The 16,039-nt window shown below is 48.2% G+C and overlaps 4 protein-coding genes across 4 annotated transcripts; all 4 read left to right on the plus strand.

The window, feature by feature from the left end:
- Positions 1–2,155: 2,155 nt before the first annotated feature.
- On the plus strand, positions 2,156–3,111 carry EI90DRAFT_3013773 (uncharacterized protein; the record flags this gene model as incomplete). The annotated part of the gene is made up of 3 exons (XM_039056695.1): positions 2,156–2,280; positions 2,645–2,754; positions 2,879–3,111. 3 exons carry the CDS (start codon positions 2,156–2,158, stop codon positions 3,109–3,111), a joined length of 468 nt encoding a protein of 155 aa, XP_038920061.1.
- A 1,276-nt stretch (positions 3,112–4,387) lies between these two features.
- EI90DRAFT_2668495 (uncharacterized protein) lies at positions 4,388–6,219 on the plus strand. The gene is made up of 8 exons (XM_039053435.1): positions 4,388–4,430; positions 4,610–4,825; positions 4,878–4,901; positions 4,953–5,141; positions 5,208–5,214; positions 5,269–5,299; positions 5,391–5,536; positions 5,606–6,219. The coding sequence occupies exons 2-8, from the start codon at positions 4,821–4,823 to the stop codon at positions 5,903–5,905; spliced, it is 702 nt and encodes a 233-aa protein (XP_038920062.1). The 5' UTR covers positions 4,388–4,430; positions 4,610–4,820; the 3' UTR covers positions 5,906–6,219.
- A 141-nt stretch (positions 6,220–6,360) lies between these two features.
- EI90DRAFT_3043471 (uncharacterized protein) lies at positions 6,361–9,202 on the plus strand (the record flags this gene model as incomplete). Its single annotated transcript, XM_039059257.1, has 12 exons — positions 6,361–6,717; positions 6,796–6,803; positions 7,082–7,152; positions 7,214–7,547; positions 7,600–7,627; positions 7,700–7,867; positions 7,938–7,944; positions 7,999–8,029; positions 8,090–8,268; positions 8,333–8,841; positions 8,910–8,992; positions 9,055–9,202. Coding segments are annotated over exons 2-11 (1,417 nt in total), but the record flags the coding sequence as incomplete, so codon positions are not given.
- A 4,174-nt stretch (positions 9,203–13,376) lies between these two features.
- EI90DRAFT_3256312 (uncharacterized protein) lies at positions 13,377–15,797 on the plus strand (the record flags this gene model as incomplete). Its single annotated transcript, XM_039066600.1, has 10 exons — positions 13,377–13,460; positions 13,524–13,525; positions 13,579–13,856; positions 13,908–13,931; positions 13,986–14,175; positions 14,236–14,332; positions 14,357–14,367; positions 14,428–14,572; positions 14,628–15,121; positions 15,195–15,797. The coding sequence occupies 10 exons, from the start codon at positions 13,377–13,379 to the stop codon at positions 15,301–15,303; spliced, it is 1,434 nt and encodes a 477-aa protein (XP_038920064.1). The 3' UTR covers positions 15,304–15,797.
- Positions 15,798–16,039: the final 242 nt, after the last annotated feature.

Genomic DNA, 16,039 nt, shown 5'->3' on the forward strand with positions numbered 1-16,039 from the left:
CGGTCTTGTGGTCAAAAATGTAAGGACCACGTACTGTGTGGGCGTGTTTGGGTTACATAAAGCTTATGTAATCAGGTGACAAGCAATTGAACTTTCGCAAAGATTTTTGCAGAGAATATCATAGTGAATAGTTATTAGCTCATCTGAGACACGGGGGTCATCGTGGGGGTCATCGTGCACGCGTGGCACCCAGCGATGTGCACATATGAACATTCTAACGAATAACGTTGTCTATAGTAAATCATTCACTATATGCGAGAACTATTATATATAGTAAAGCTATAAGTAATATACAATGATATAAGATAAAAAAAAAAAGATAAAATCATCATATATGCGAGAATGAAAAAAAATAATCAAAAATGAATAAGTTTATTCGATAAGTCGAATAAAAAATAAGAAGAAAAGGTTGTGACAAGTAGTCACGTAGCGGAATGTGCTGTCGGCGAGTTCGCTCGATGTGGATGTGCTGTACGAACTCGTCGCTCCATAGCACACGTTCTCAACATTCAACTTGAATATTGTTTGATTCTACTTCACATCATTGCGGCTGACGACGCTTATATATACCGACAGAGTCGCGTACTTTCACCGATACCACGCGGTCTCAATAACTTTATCACAGGCAATTGCTGTAAGCAATATTGGCACCAGTCGTATAAGATACGCTGAGCGCCGTAATTTTCTTCCTCAGATCTCCATATTGAGGGATACCATTTCCCTTTTACCATGTTACAGTTAAGCAACGCGTCTAGTCTAATTTTATTTAACACACATATTGTCATCCAAAAAAGATTGATTGCAATCATATTTGTCAGTGAGCATACGCAAGCCTCGACAGCAAAGTACCTTATGAAGACCCTGATTATGCCACTTTGTCATATCAAGCACCTACCGATAGATGGATCCAAAACTGTTACCACACCGGAGATACAGGGGTACGCTTCCCCGTATCGTCAACACCCCCACCACTGGCACGAATGTCTATGCCAGGGCCTAACTCCGATTTGTCTTTGGTATGGGCCATCAGAACAGTGTTGGACTGGTAGAAAGCCCAGAGCCTCATTGGACGAATCTGAGGCCCCATTATGTGAGGTCGAGGGCTCATGTAGTATTTCTGGTAACTTGCGCGTCACATTGACGATCTTTCCATATTCTTGGATGATATCAGTGTCACATCTATCACAGTGACGCTGCTGAGCAAGGACCTTAGTTTCAGGCATCTTGCAACAATGCCCGTCCGTAAAGAACAAGGAACGAGACCGGAGATGCAGGGCGCCCTAAAAAAAAACGGTTGTTAGACTGTTGCTCAGAAGAGAACGTTGGACCAAACTCTAGGAAGCGGTGGGTCGGTGACGCCCGCGCGTACCGCTTGCCTCAAAATCCTTGAATAAAGGTTTGTGCATGGAAGGTTATATTTCCAGACTTCTACAATATCGTTGCCAGAGAATCTCTCAAAGGTCGAGGACATGTCATTTCCAACTACCTGACACGCCACCGCAATTGCACACATCCCCCCTTGCTGCCACGATATAAACCCCAAGTGATAGCCCCTGGCCCTTAACTTCCGTACATGCTGCAGGGCTGAGAAAATTGGGGCTGGGTGAGGCACTAGCGCTTAGTATGGACCACTAGGTAGACGGGACGTGGACCCCCGACCCCACCTACAATGACTTCATTTTGTGCAGCGCAGTTCAGGCCGTTCAGAGACCATATCGGGTGATGCCGCCGAAGTTCGCGGGTTCATAATCGAGTCACTTCCCAGGCACCACGGAGAAATGTAGACGCTGTGCAGAACTCAAGTGCCGAGTACTGAATTTAGCTCTGATTCTGGTCATCTACCACGCAATGTGGAATAGAGTATGATGGAGAATACCGCAGATGTGAGGATTTGACTTAGGATAATACAGGCGCCAACATTAATTCTCTGTGGTGAGATTTCTCGCGTGAGCCGAGTGTGCTAGCATCTGCCCAAGAATTTTGCAGGGAGGGAAAACACAGCCATCGACCATATTATATGTCCTCTGATTGCAGCGAAAGGAATGGTCAGTGGGAAGGACTGACAGGGGCGGGCCCGGGCAGCAAAATCTAGGTTTTCAAGCATGCAGGAGGAAAATCTTATCGACGGTAGAGGTAATCGCGCTCGCGGCAAGGCATGGCGGTTACATGGGTTGTGCCTAAGCGTGAATGTGGGCACCAGTATGGAGCGGCGGATGAAGCAGGGTATAGCAGCGAGCGGGGCAGTGGGCATCAGATCCAGGAGAACCAGGTTCTCTCACTGTATGTGCATGATAGGTATATCATAGTAGACGCAATGGTGAAGGACGAAAGGCATATGCAGTGATCACCATGGCACTAAGTTTCGAGGTCCAATTGATATGTCCTGCCTGATATTACAGCTTGATACGACCTTTGTGATGAGAAGTTCCTAATTGGCAATATCTGAACTGATATTACTATCGAGCGTGGATACAACGGTACTTGCAGAAATCTGCAATCAATTTGTGAGGAGTCGGACACCCCCCCGATTGCACGCGTTTGGGCAATCGGCAAAATACCCGATATCCCCAGTTGCGAAATCCCCAACACATGCTGAAGATACGTCCTCTCAGGCTGGCAACTAAATACTTGTCCCACCTAATAGCCTTCTATTTTTGCTTATTTGGTCGCGTCTCTCCCTGGCCAGTGGGGATGTTGAACACCAATGCCCGCTTCGATACCTGGTCGGAAAGATCGGTGTATTACATACAGTAAGTAAGAGATCGGATTTCGGTACCTTCGGCGAGTTTATTCCTGCAACTCTGCCGCATTATGTATAACTCTATTACACATGCTTTCTAGTAATGATTCCTATCAATGACGCGCATATTTTTGACAGTGGTTCAATTTGGAATTGATGCGTCATCCTTAGCTCGGTCAGAGCCTCACCTGCCATCTTTGCAACCTCCGTGGCATCTAGCTGAAGCCCTGTTCTTAGCATCCTTCTTACTCTATCTGGGCTTGACGAGCCTTGGAAACCTGATTGGGATCCTTGATTCAACGGAAGGTTGGGGAGAAGGAGAGTGCGAGGATTGGGATGGTGTTTTTGCATATGGCGAACCTGAGCGATGACGACGATGCAGAAAGGCCCTCCGTGTCTGACCGCCCCAGCGCACCATCAAACTCTGCATCATTCCCTAATGTATCAAGTCTTATGAGCAATATAAGCTAAGTAGAGAAGCCGGTGCCTGTGTCAGCGTTATGTAAGTGCAAGGCAGATTCCCAGAAATATGAGTCCAGGTCAAGTGTCGAGGGCGGGCTTAGCGTGGGACGCACAAATAAACCATAACAAAAATTGCCATTTGTGCTTCCTATCTCCATGATCGCTTATAAATTGGGGATATGGTGCAGATAATGGATTTCTACAAAATATTCAGAGGAATTTGCGTGTAACCTCCACAAATGAAGATATGGGCAAAATAGACTCATTTCCTCAACCACAACAAAGCCATTTTGATTTTTACGAAAATTCTTCCGAACTATTTTTCGTTCTGATCAATGTTTACTATGTAATGAAGTTCCTCTTCGCTTGTTGTGTTTGGTGAGAGACATTTTTGGCACTCTTGACGACTCCATATGGTTTACATAAGCAGGCCACAGAACCGAGGACTTTCTGACCTGCTCATAAAACTCGAGAACTCGCTGAGGCATGCCTCCACCCCAGTGGTGTCTAGGCAATTCTGATGAGTGTGGCTCCGAAATGGCCTCGTTCGGCCATTATCTGCGCTGAGTTGGATCGGAGTAAACCCGCGACCGTCCCAGGATATATATGTCGTGACCATCGAAAGCGCGGTTGGTGGCCTGTACATACCGTTGTCGTTCAAAAGCTGATCTGTTGGAAAGTTGGCCATAATGAGATCATAACATCATCAATAAATCTTTTGATCGCAAATATCTGCGACACCATATACTTTCGGTGTTCCTTCCTTCATTGTCTAATAACTACGTCTTATCGAGGCAAATACCGTGGATACTGTTGTATCCAACGTCGAGTGTTCCCCCAAGTCACGGATACTATGTAGTTATATCCTGAGCTCGAATATTGGACCTCAACGCCCTAGTCAAGGCTATTTAAGTACGATCATCAATGCATATTATGCATAATTTGGGTTTTGATTTTGACGCCGGCTTGGTTGCCGAATTTAAGGGAACAGATGCCCTTTTATACCGATCCGTTCTTGGACACTCCCCTCCCATCCATCCCCTTTTCCACTTCGACCTCAACGCTCTCTTGTTGCCGCTCCCTCCACCAACGTTCTTTTCGCATAGCTTGCGCAGAGCTCCCTCGTAGCTTTTGATCGTTCTCAATGTCTGTCATTGGCGTTCGTGCCGTCCTGGTGACGGTGCTTGTCCTCACGAAATGCATTTCCCTCGTGAACGCCCATATCTTGGTAAGATCTCCTGCCCCTGCTTTCATATGACCGAGGCTCAAGTTTGTTAAAACGGTTTTAGTTGTATGTTGAACAAAACCACCTTCTGCATGGTGCTCATGACTTGTCGTCCCTGAACAGGGCCCACCCATCCTCGTGGGGCTTCAATGTGACCGTGCACACGCCCACCGCTTATCCAGGCGATAATCGTCCCTGCACTCCCTTGCGCTATCGCCCGTTCAAAGGGTGGTGGTTCCATGGCTTTCTAGATTATCCACCACACCCGCAAGACAGTTTCCAACTGGAGGCTGGAACAACAGCCGTAGTCGAGACTGTGTGCAATAAGGATGCATCGAGTTACTGGGAGTCAGGCAATGGAAAATTCACCCAGACAGGAAATATGAATTCCCCATGCCGTGAGCTGACGTCCGGACCATAATTGGTAAACATGACTCACTCTGTCCCTAGCTGGCCACCCGCCGAGGCAATACCGTACGTGTGAGCACATAGCTCTTATACATTACTGACAAGAAAGTGTTCCAGATACGACGGTAAAAATGATACAGGGGGTTGTGCCCTTTCGATTGTGTACGAATCGGACGTAAACAAAGTCCAACCCGAGGACTTTGTCGTTTTTTCTATCCAACAAATATGTGTGTGGTACCGTTTCAGTCACTTCGACGTTCCTGCGCATATGCCGCACTGCCCCCATGGAAAGTGTATTTGCCAGTGGTGAGAAGACATGCTGACTCTTGCCCCCACGACAACAAGCTGATTAATGTCCGTCTTTCTTGTTAGGACCTGGGTAAGTGTTTATGGATTGCGTCAAGGCGCTGACTGATACTTTATTCTGATTTAGCAACATCGTGCTGATTCGGGAACTGAACAAAGTAAGTTGATTCTGGCGCTTCCGTCGAAGCAGGGTATACTGAAATTCCTCACCACAAGTGTACTCGAATATGTTCCGCTGTGGCGTGACAGGAGGTACTTCCCCGAAACGTCTTGCCAAGCCCAAGGTCCCTCGTCTCTGTGGCGGCGATCCTGACAGGCATATACCTCCTAATCCAAAGGACTGCGTGTCGGGAGCAAAGCAACCGTTCTATTGGCTCCAACTCGAACGTAATAACGTCAGTCTTTCACTGTCATGTGATGGCATCGTATCGGCTGAATTTCAATATTATTATCATGGTGTGCAGATGCCGAACCCGAGCACCATCCACCCCTCTATAACGATAGGTATAATTTCAAGCAAGGCGCACAAAATGACATCTTTGAGGATGGCCCACCGATGCTCTTTCCCGCGTCGAACGCCACGTCGACGAGCCAGGCGAAGCCCATGTCTACTCCGTCTACTAGGACTACAACCCCGAAGACGAAGGGTGGACCGAGACACTCTCCGTCTACCGCCCCTAAACACACTCCAACTTCTCACTGGTACGTACCCACTGCTCTGCTTGTCATTGGCCTGGAGGAATGACTTGGCCTTTTTTCATTAACTGTTGCAGCGAGAACAAGCGTACCGAGGCTCTCGAGGCTAGGGGACGCCCAGGTGTGGATGCCCACCGAAACTTATCCGCAAGCATGGTCACCATGTCGAGGGAGATGCTTTCTAGACTGCTTTTTGGCCAATCTATATCCTTTATTGCTCTTGCGCAAACTTTTGGACAGGGTCCACAGCTCTGCGTACTTTCTTTTTTGTTGTCACGCGTCGGTTGATACCAGCGTACCATTCAAGCAAATGAATGGTCTTTTCTTTTCCCGCGCTTACGTTTATATAATTTATCGTTGTTCTGGCAGCTTTTCACGCAAGCGTGCGTCATCTATTCGTTGTCCGCGTCGTGTGCCAGGCTTGTTGCTCATTTTTTTCTGACAACACTAGCCACTTTGTTCTTTGTTATGTCCAACCAGCATTTTCAATACCTATGTTGATTCCGTCCCAATCAGGTTCATCCTTGTCTGTCCCGTGTGTTCTCTGTAGTATTGTGACCAACCATATGTGGATATCCCATTATCCTAGTGAACAAGTCCCTTTCTCGCCTGTTTGGACACGAAAGCATGGGAAAGTATCTTCGGGGTTGCGGGTGGACAATGTCCCGCTTGCCTGATGGTTACTGACGCTGTAAATTGTAGGAGATAAGCCTATCACGGCGCTTCTTTCATGCACGTTATACTTGTTGACTTGACTGCGGTGTTACCATTCGGGTACATATATTATTATATGTTCGTGTCTCATGAGTGCCAGTGGAAACACCAGACTAGTTACCCTAGTTGCGAAATCCCGACGCACTTTGAAGATACGTCCTCTCAGGTTGGCAACAAAGCAGGCTGAACAATTCTCTCAGCTAATAACCCGATATTGTTGCTTATTCGCTAGCGTCTCATTCAGGATGTCGGGTGCTCGGATACTAGTTATATCTGAGCGGATATTTGTCAACGATCATTCAAGTACGATCATCAACACATATTATGCATAATTTGGGTGTTGATTTGGTGCTGACGTGGTTGCTGAACAGATGCCCTTTATACCGATACGTTCTTGGATGCTCCCCTCCCATCCATCCCTTTTTCCGCTTCGACCTCAACGCTCCCTTCTTGCCGCTCCTTCCATCAACGTTCTTTTTGCATAGCTTGCACAAAGCTCCCCCGTAGCTTCTGAACGTTCTCGATGTCAGTCGTTCGTGCCGCCCTGGTGACGGTGCTTATCCTCACGAAATGTTTGTCCCTCGTGAACGCCCATATCATGGTAAGATCTCCTGCCCCTGCTTTCATATGACCGAGGCTCAAGTTTGTTAAAACGGTTTTAGTTGTATGTTGAACAAAACCACCTTCTGCATGGTGCTCATGACTTGTCGTCCCTGAACAGGGCCCACCCATCCTCGTGGGGCTTCAATGTGACCCAGGAAACGCCCACCGCTTATGCAGGCGATAATCGTCCCTGCGTTCCCTTGTACAATCGCACCTTCCATGAGTGGTGGTTCCATGGCTTTCTAGATTATCCACCACACCCGCAAGACGTTTTCCAACTGGAGGCTGGAAAAACAGCGGTAGTCGAGACTGTGTGCAATAAGGATGCATCGAGTTACTGGAGGACAGGCGATAACGTGTTCACCCAGACAGGAGATATGAATTCCCCATGCCGTGAGCTGACGTCCGGACCATAATCGGTAAACATGACTCACTCTGTCCCTAGCTGGCTCCCCTATGAAGCAATACCGTAAGTGTGAAGCATTTGGCTCTTATACATTACTGACAAGAAAGTGTTCCAGATACGACGGGTAAAAATGCTACAGGGGTTGTGCCCTTTCGATTGTGTACGAATCGGACGTAAGCAAAATCAAACCCGAGGACTTTACCGTTTTTTCTATCCAACAAACATGTGTGTGGCACCGTTTCACTCACTTCGACGTTCCTGCGGCTATGCCGCCCTGCCCCCACAATCGAACGTGTATTTGCCAGTGGTGAGAAGACATGCTGAAACTGCTTGCCCCCGTGACGACAAGCTGATTAGTGTCCGTCTTTTCTTGTTAGGAACTGGGTAAGTCTTTATGGACTGTGTGAAGGCGCTGACTGATACTTTATCCTGATTTAGCACCATCTTGCTTCTTCGGGATCTGAACAAAGTAAGTTGGTTCTGGTGCTTCTGTCAAAACAGGGTATATACTGAAACTCCTCACCACTAGTGTACTCGAATATGTTCCGATGTAACACGACAGGAACTAATTCCACGAAACCTATTGCCAAGCCCAAGGTCCCTCGTCGTTGTGGCGGCGATCCTGACAATCACATACCTCCTGATCCAAGCAACTGCACGTGGGGAGCGAAGCAGCCATTCTATTGGCTCCAACGCGAACGCAATAACGTCAGTCTTTCACTGCCATGTGGTCGTATCGGCTGAATTTCAATATCATTATCATGGTGTGCAGATGTTCGAAGGCTACTACGATGTACCGACCTACAACGATAGGTATAATTTTAAGCAAGGTGCACAGAATGACATCTTTGAGGATGGTCCATCGACGCCGCACACCACGGAGACGAAGGGTAGATCGACACACACTCCGTCTACTGGGACTGCAACCACGCAGACGGAGGGTAAACCGACACACTCACCGACACACACTCCGTCTACTGAGACTACAACCACGAAGACGAAGGGTAAACCGACACACACTCCGTCTACTGGGACTACAACCACGAAGAAGAAGGGTAAACCGACACACTCTCCGTCTACTGGGACTACAACCAAGGAGACGAAGGGTAAACCGACACACTCTCCGTCTACTAGAACTAAGAAGAAGGGTAGACCGACACACTCTCCGTCTACTGGGACTGCAACCAAGGAGACGAAGGGTAAACCGACACACACGAGGAAGAAGGGTGAACCGGGACACTCTCCGTCTACCGCCACTGAACACACCCCAACTTCTCACTGGTGCGTACCCACTGCTCTGCTATCATTGACCTGGAGGAATAAATTGGCCTTTTTCATCACCATTGCAGCAAGCACAGGCATACCCAGTCTCCCGAGGTTAGCGGACGCCCAGGTGCAAATGCTGCCCACCGAAAGCTCATCCGCAAACATGGTCACCATGCGAGGGAAATGCCTTCTAGACTGCCTTTTGGCCAATATATATCCTTGATTGCCCTTTTGGACAGGGTTGCGTTCTTTTCTTTTCCACCCTTACGTTTAGTTCTCGCAGATGGCTTCCACGCAAGCGTGCGTCATCCTTTCGTCCACACATATCGTGTGCCAGACTATTTTTTTTTTTTCGCGAAAACACTAGCCATTCCGTTCTTTGTGTCCAACCAGAGCATTTTCAATATTTGTGTTAATTCCGTCTCAATAGGGAAGATCCCCAACACTAGTTATCCCTTCAATGGCTGCAACGAGTATTGTGACTAACCGTATGTGAACGTCCGATTATCCTGGCGAATAAGTCAAGCGTTATTTTCTGGCCTGTTTAGACACGAAAAGATATCTTTGGAGTTGCGCTTGCCTGATGGTTACTATACTCCTTGGTGCTGTAAATTGTCAATATAGCTGGCGTAGGAGATGAGTCCCACCACGGTGCTTCTTTCATGCGCGTTATACCGACCCGTTGATAGATACGGTCACGCTCGTCTTCTGATTGCCAGTTTACGAAAGCCAATGGGATCGGCTGGTATTTCCTTTTTCGTGCCAATGAGGTGGTCGACAGCAACTCAGGGAATAATATATATATATAGAAAGTTTGTCATCAATAGGTCGGCCAACAGGCCGCGCCGGATGCGCACCGGACGATCAGAGATAGTCAAGATCAATGAGTAATGGTTCCGTCATCCGGTGTGTGCATCCGCGCAATTCCACATCCGGAAGCTCGGTCATCTCTTCTCTACATCCATAGTTGCAGTGAATGAATGCTCGACCCAGCTTGCCAGGCTGATGGAGGGTAGGCCATACATCATATATTTGCGGGATGGGTAGTTATATGTACATCCTTGGATACATGCAATCTAATCAGTCGGTAACAAGTGAGCAAAGATTCGCTAAAGTGGGCTCCGGGAGGGAGCAGACGCTGAGCGTGAAGAAATTACAAACCAAAGCACACGTAACTTAAATACAGGTAAGTAGTCTAAGGCGCGCGCATAAGTCACCGGTCCAAACTAGCACACAGGCAAAGGAGATAAGCAGACGGACGAAAGGAATGATCCGACCTCCCGAATTTGCAAAGACAAAGTGGTGAGCCCCTGCAGAATCCCATTAACACACGGCACCACACACGTCGCATCATACCACCACGATTGATCGGGTGAAATAAGAATATTAAACTGTGGAATATTGTATGGGTGTACTAGTAAGGAGCGCTCGGGGATCAGGGTAGTTGACATGTACCAAGGTTGGTCGCTTAGAACGCCGCGCGTGACTGGAGATACAATTTGGAACACACCATTTTGTATGGTGGTGTCGTTGGCAGTACATAAGAGTGATCTTGCCTGGATGAAAACACGTCAGCAGCCATGTATCCACTTCCACTCCTATCAGTGGCGCGGATGAGCAAACACCTTTGTTAGAACGCCTGTCCCAAACTGGTGCATGTGAAATATCCTGAGATCGACAGACTCGATCAAGATCATGAGAAAGGATACTGATCACATTTCGCTCAGGACCAGATCGCAAGCGAAATCTGTCTGATCGGAGGTATTGGTGTCAAGATCGGGACAGATTCATGACGGGTCCATTGCGACTCACCATGAATCAGATTGATGATGGAACGTGGGCGTCTCGGGTGAGAAAGAGCTCAAGGACATGAAAGGATGTGACAGTGTGCGCAAGGTGAACAACGCGCGAAAGTGATATCTGAGATGAACGAACTGGCGCACTTATTCAATCCCAAATTTTTAACCGCATAATTTTGCATTATTTAATGCGCTTCACATCAAGCAGTGACATATATATATATATAGTCCGACGCATTGATTCATGCATAACGTCCTCGGGCGGTGATTTGAGAAGTAGCTGTGATAACTCTATAGTTCCCCCCACCTTCAAGTTCACTGGGTTAAGTCATCTGTAAATGTGATCCCAAGAACACAACTTCGATCGGTACTCATCAAAGCGTTGTCAACTCCCAGTCGGTTGCCTAGCTGCCCTCCACAGTGCACATACATCATTTGGGGTGTGTTCCCTTCGTTCTCATCAAGGTAAAGAAGCGAGAATAAGAAGCTGGGCTAGTCTTCCAATACGTGGTGCTGCGGTGATCCGTCCTTCGCTTGATCTCGCGTCCGCACTCGACAAGTGAGCCAGGAGCGGTGTTAAATTGAGAAGGGAGGGTGAGTAGTGATGTGGGGGATAATGATCGGCAGAAACCACGACGGCCGAGACTAAGACGAGAGGGAACCGGGTGCAGTCTTTCACTAACAGCCAGAAGAAGCCTTCTACATCGTGCACTGCAAGAAATGGGCCAACGTAATATTGTTACGAAGTCATAGAGGCTGGAGTCCTGCCTAGGGCCAACGGCACTTGATGTGCCGAGAAACAACATCTGCCAAACGTGCCTGCTATCGACATATCCCAGACAAATCCATGGAAACCTACACCATGCAGGCTCCAGGAGGAGTCCCTCTGCTACCCAATTGTAACGGCCATAGCTCACATTGAGATTTAGTCGGTCACCCTCCATCCAGTCATCCAAAGTTCCTCTGCTGCCCACACTAGCATCTATCTATCGGGTCTTCGATATAACGCCACGTGTGGAGAAGCAGTGTGACAATATTGTTGTTGGGTTGAGCGGAACAACAATGGGAGAGATTCGGCCGGCTCCGCCGCAGGACCCCCCAAAAAAGGAAAGACACTTTGCACAAGGGAGAATACTCGTAGAAGACAAAGAACACGACAAATTCGCTGAATGCCTATGGCGCGGAAGATCGCATGCGATCCTGATTGAATCACTTGTGATATGGAACATCTCCCTTGTTCTAGCTGGATATGCGTGGCACCCTGGCTGATAGGGCTGCGAGAACTGAGAAGGTGTCGGGCGTCTCACCGACTCATCCTATGTCATTGTACATGCAATTGGTTTGTTTTGATCAGTCACTTGTTGCTCAACAATGTAACCTTGGTTCTGCTCGTTCAGTGAGTGGGTGACCGCATCCTGTTATCGTCACCAGGAACAAACCAAAACTCAAACCTGCATATAGTAAAGTTGATCACTCTTCGACATACGCGCAAAGACATGTTTTTCCCATGCTCTGTCCGGCCTGCTGCGTGACCGATCACGGGTGTATGCCTGGTTCATGGCTTCTCGTGTTCCTTCCCTCTCGTTCCTCCTAACAAGGACCACATCAGGCGGATTCCTCAAATTAATTTAATACCACCTCATCCGCAATAAATAGCCACTACTTCCTTTTGCTCTATCAACCGACGTACCGGCACCCCCGCTCCGAATAATCCACCGTGACGGAGTCCCAGAGACTGTATGTGGTGTGTATTCGCTGGTTTATGTAGCCAATGGCTCGATAGGGACGTTAACGCTGCCAGAAGGCAGAAATTTTTCGTCCCTTGGGCTGGGAGATAAAGACCCTGGGGAAATTGGTTGGTATGCTCGGCTTCTTCACCAGGCTCTTTCGCAGATGAGGCCGGGGAGGGGATCAAGGGTTGACAAGTGGGGTCGCTTCTTGCTGTGAACCGGGGGGGTTGGAGCTGTTAATGGTGTGCAGGATGCCAATCATATACATTTGTCGCTAGGGTTCACTTCGAACTGAATGGCCTAGCGCTTCCACAAGTCCTTAGGCAGGTTCCCAGCCTCTACTAAAGTAGACAGCGCCCTCGGCCCATGGACAATAGAGTTTATAGATACAAGGGCATGTTCTCAATTAGAATGTCCCATGGTTGTTGGGCACACCGAAGGGCCAGACCGTCGAACCCCGGTCTCTCGCAGAGAGCCTTTTTGGGGCCCCATATACCAGCTAGAGGGCGTCTGCGCATGGTGGTGCACCATCAGTCCTGCTGCCACTGGGCGAAGGTACTTGTGAAGAACACTTCTATTTTTCGGTTTATCCCATAATCTTCACCACACTCGCGATCGCTTTATGTAACGTTGCATGCCTCCCAATATTTCCCCTGTTGTTGTATGATGTATTTCGGTAACCGCACAATATGGTTTCCGCTTCTGGCTTTTTTTTTGGACCTGGCGACAATTCTCACGGGCTCACAATGCGGATTCTCACCCCTCTGTAATACAAATTTGTAATTGCCAATAAATGCCTCGCGGGCTCGGGCAATTGTGTAGCTTACCTAAGCAAGAGGCTAGTTGACAGCCTTTTATGGCTGTTCTTGGTAGCTTTCTCCTTTCCATCAGTCTCCCCCTCCTCCTCCTCAACCTCGACGCTCTCTTGACTTTGACCTCGTTCTTCTTCGCTCCCTACACCAGCGCTCTTTTCGCATACAACGCTCTCTCATAGATTCTTATCTTGACTTTTTGTTTTTCAATGTCCGTTGTTAACATTCGTACCGCACTGTCGACAGTGCTTGTCTTCGCACAATTTGCCATCACGGTGAATGCCCATATTTCAGTATGTCGCCCCCCGTCTCTGCCTTCGTATAACTGAGACCTAAGCTTATTACCCTGATTTTAGGTGTATGTTGAACAAAACTATGTACACTGCATAGTGCTCATGACTTGCTCGACAGTTTTCATCCGGCGATGTGGGGCTTCAACACGAACGCAGACACGCCCACTCCCGTTGGAGGCGATAATCGACCTGTCATTCCTTTGATGAATCGCAAGTTCAACGACTGGTGGTTCCACGGTCTCCTCAACGATCCACCGGCCGCCGATGCCATTGTTCAGATGCCAGTTGGACAAACCACAATGCTTGAGACTGTGTGTGATAAGGGGGCGTCGAGCTACTGGAATTCAAGTGCTGGCCACACATTCGTCCAGACCGGGGATGATAATTATCCATGCCGTGAGCTACCAACCGAACAATGATTGCGACCATGGCTCACTCTTCACTTAGCTGGTTACCCTCTTTCTCAATTCCGTGAGTGAAGTGAGCACGCAGGCCCCCCATGTATGGCTGACAAATGTATTTCAGATACCACTGGCATCAATGATTTGGGAGGTTGTGCCCTTTCCATTGCGTACAAGTCGGATGTCAATCAAGTCACACCGGACGATTTCGTCATTTTCTCTGTTCAACATCAATGTGTATGGACGCGTTGGACAGCCTTCGACGTTCCTGCGGACATGCCGGCCTGCCCCAACGGAAAGTGCATATGTGCTTGGTGAGAAAATTGCTTGTCTCCGTGACGACATGCTCATTGATCTCCATTTCCCCCCTTCAGGCACTGGGCAAGTCAATGTATTACTGGCTATGTAAAGGCGTTGACTGACACTTTATCCCAATTTAGATCCACAATCCAGATTCGGGATCTGAACAGAGTGAGTTGGTTCTGGTGTTTCCAGTCGAAATCGGGGTATGCTGAAACTTCTCGCCAACAAAGTGTACATGACTGGATTTCAATGTAACATGCAAGGAGCCACCGGGACGAAACCCCTTGGGAAACCCCAGGTCCTCGTTACTGTGGCGCTGATTCCGCCAAGAACAAGCCTGCCGTTCCAAGCAACTGCACGTATGGGGCGAAGTCCCCGATGTGGTGGTTCCAAGCTGAAGGCAATAACGTTAGTCTTTCAGACCATGTAACGGCGAACAAAGTTTATATCATGATGCATACAGATGTTCGAAGATGCGATGGATGCACCGACGTACAATGACAGGTATCATTTCTCGCAGGGTGCACAGGTTGACATCTTCGGGGATGTTCCGGCGACGTCGTACTCTTCGTCGACTTCGTTCACCCCAACCCCGACGACTACGAGTACAAGTACGAGTACGAGTACGACTACAACTACAACCACAACTACAAGCAGCGCGTCCAGCTCTCCACAGCAATTATACAACAATGCTCCCTCCACGTCCTCCACGTCCTCCACCACTACAACTACGATTACTTCCCAACACAAGGCTGCACCTAATTCTACTCCGTCTCCTAAGACCACCACTACCACTCCTAAAATGAAGGCTAAGCCTAAACCTACAACCACGACCACTTGCACGGAGAAGCCTCACCCTATTCCACACACCACCAGCAAACACAAGCATCACCCTATTCCACATACCACCAGCAAACACAAGCCCCACCACGTACCAACTCCCTCCCAGAAACATTGGTGCGTACACATTGCTCTCTTCATTGTTGACTTGGGAGCACACCTTAACTTTTTGCATTCATTATTCGTGTAGCAAGCACAAGCGTACCAAAGATCTTTTGGCTGAGAGACGGTCAGACGCGGCCGCCCATAGAAAGCTCGTCCACAAGCGGGGCCACCATGGCGAGGGCAACACCTTCTAAACTATCTTATAGCTGATCTTGATTGTCTCTGCGTCGACGTTTGGACAGATCTTGCGCCCCTTTCTCCTTTGGTGTTGTGTGTCGGCTGGTGCCCGCCTCGGCTCTTGGCATGTGGTTCGAGTGAATGAACGATCTTGATGATTTCGTTCCATTTTATATTTTCTTTCTTTTTTTCGCGCTTGCGTTTAGTTTATAGTCGTTCTGGCAGATCGATGACTTCCACGCAAGCGTGTGTCGTCCTCTCATCCACATCGCATTAAGCTGCATGCTTTTTTTTATTTATTTCATGTTGCTCATTTTGTTTAAAGAAACTCGATGCCATCTGTTCTGTCCTGCGCATGTCGAATCAGAGATATTTCAAATATTTTCTATACCTGTATAAGTTTAGCTCCCCATTGGGAAAATACCAACCACTGAGTTGCCTTTCAGTCCTATTGGTGATGGTCGTCACTGTTCTTCCTTTCCCCTTCATAGTTAACTTCCATTCATGCCCCTCATTTTCTACTATTCATCCGGAAGGTGAATCTCCGTGCATCCGACACAACAAATCCATGGGAACACCCCTCAGGGTTGCACCAGAAGAAGCCGGAAGCAGCTGGGGAAGAGCGCGAGTAGCTACGGATGATGGTGTGGCTGAGCATTGATGCGGGAACGTGAATGGAAACGGATATCAGAAGGCGCAAAAACTAATACCCAAAGTGCACAAGTGCAGCATCAGCCACATCGATGCAACCGG

Source organism: Cantharellus anzutake, assembly GCF_015039405.1.
Source record: "Cantharellus anzutake strain C23 chromosome Unknown EI90scaffold_9, whole genome shotgun sequence".
Classification (NCBI taxonomy): Eukaryota; Fungi; Basidiomycota; class Agaricomycetes; order Cantharellales; family Hydnaceae; genus Cantharellus; species Cantharellus anzutake.

Bases quoted from the DNA above. Each gene is read 5' to 3' on its own strand.
- EI90DRAFT_2668495 (XM_039053435.1), top strand. The intron at 4,902-4,952 runs GTACGTGTGAGC...AAAGTGTTCCAG, and splicing joins CCACCCGCCGAGGCAATACC to ATACGACGGTAAAAATGATA. The intron at 5,537-5,605 runs GTCAGTCTTTCA...CATGGTGTGCAG, and splicing joins TCCAACTCGAACGTAATAAC to ATGCCGAACCCGAGCACCAT.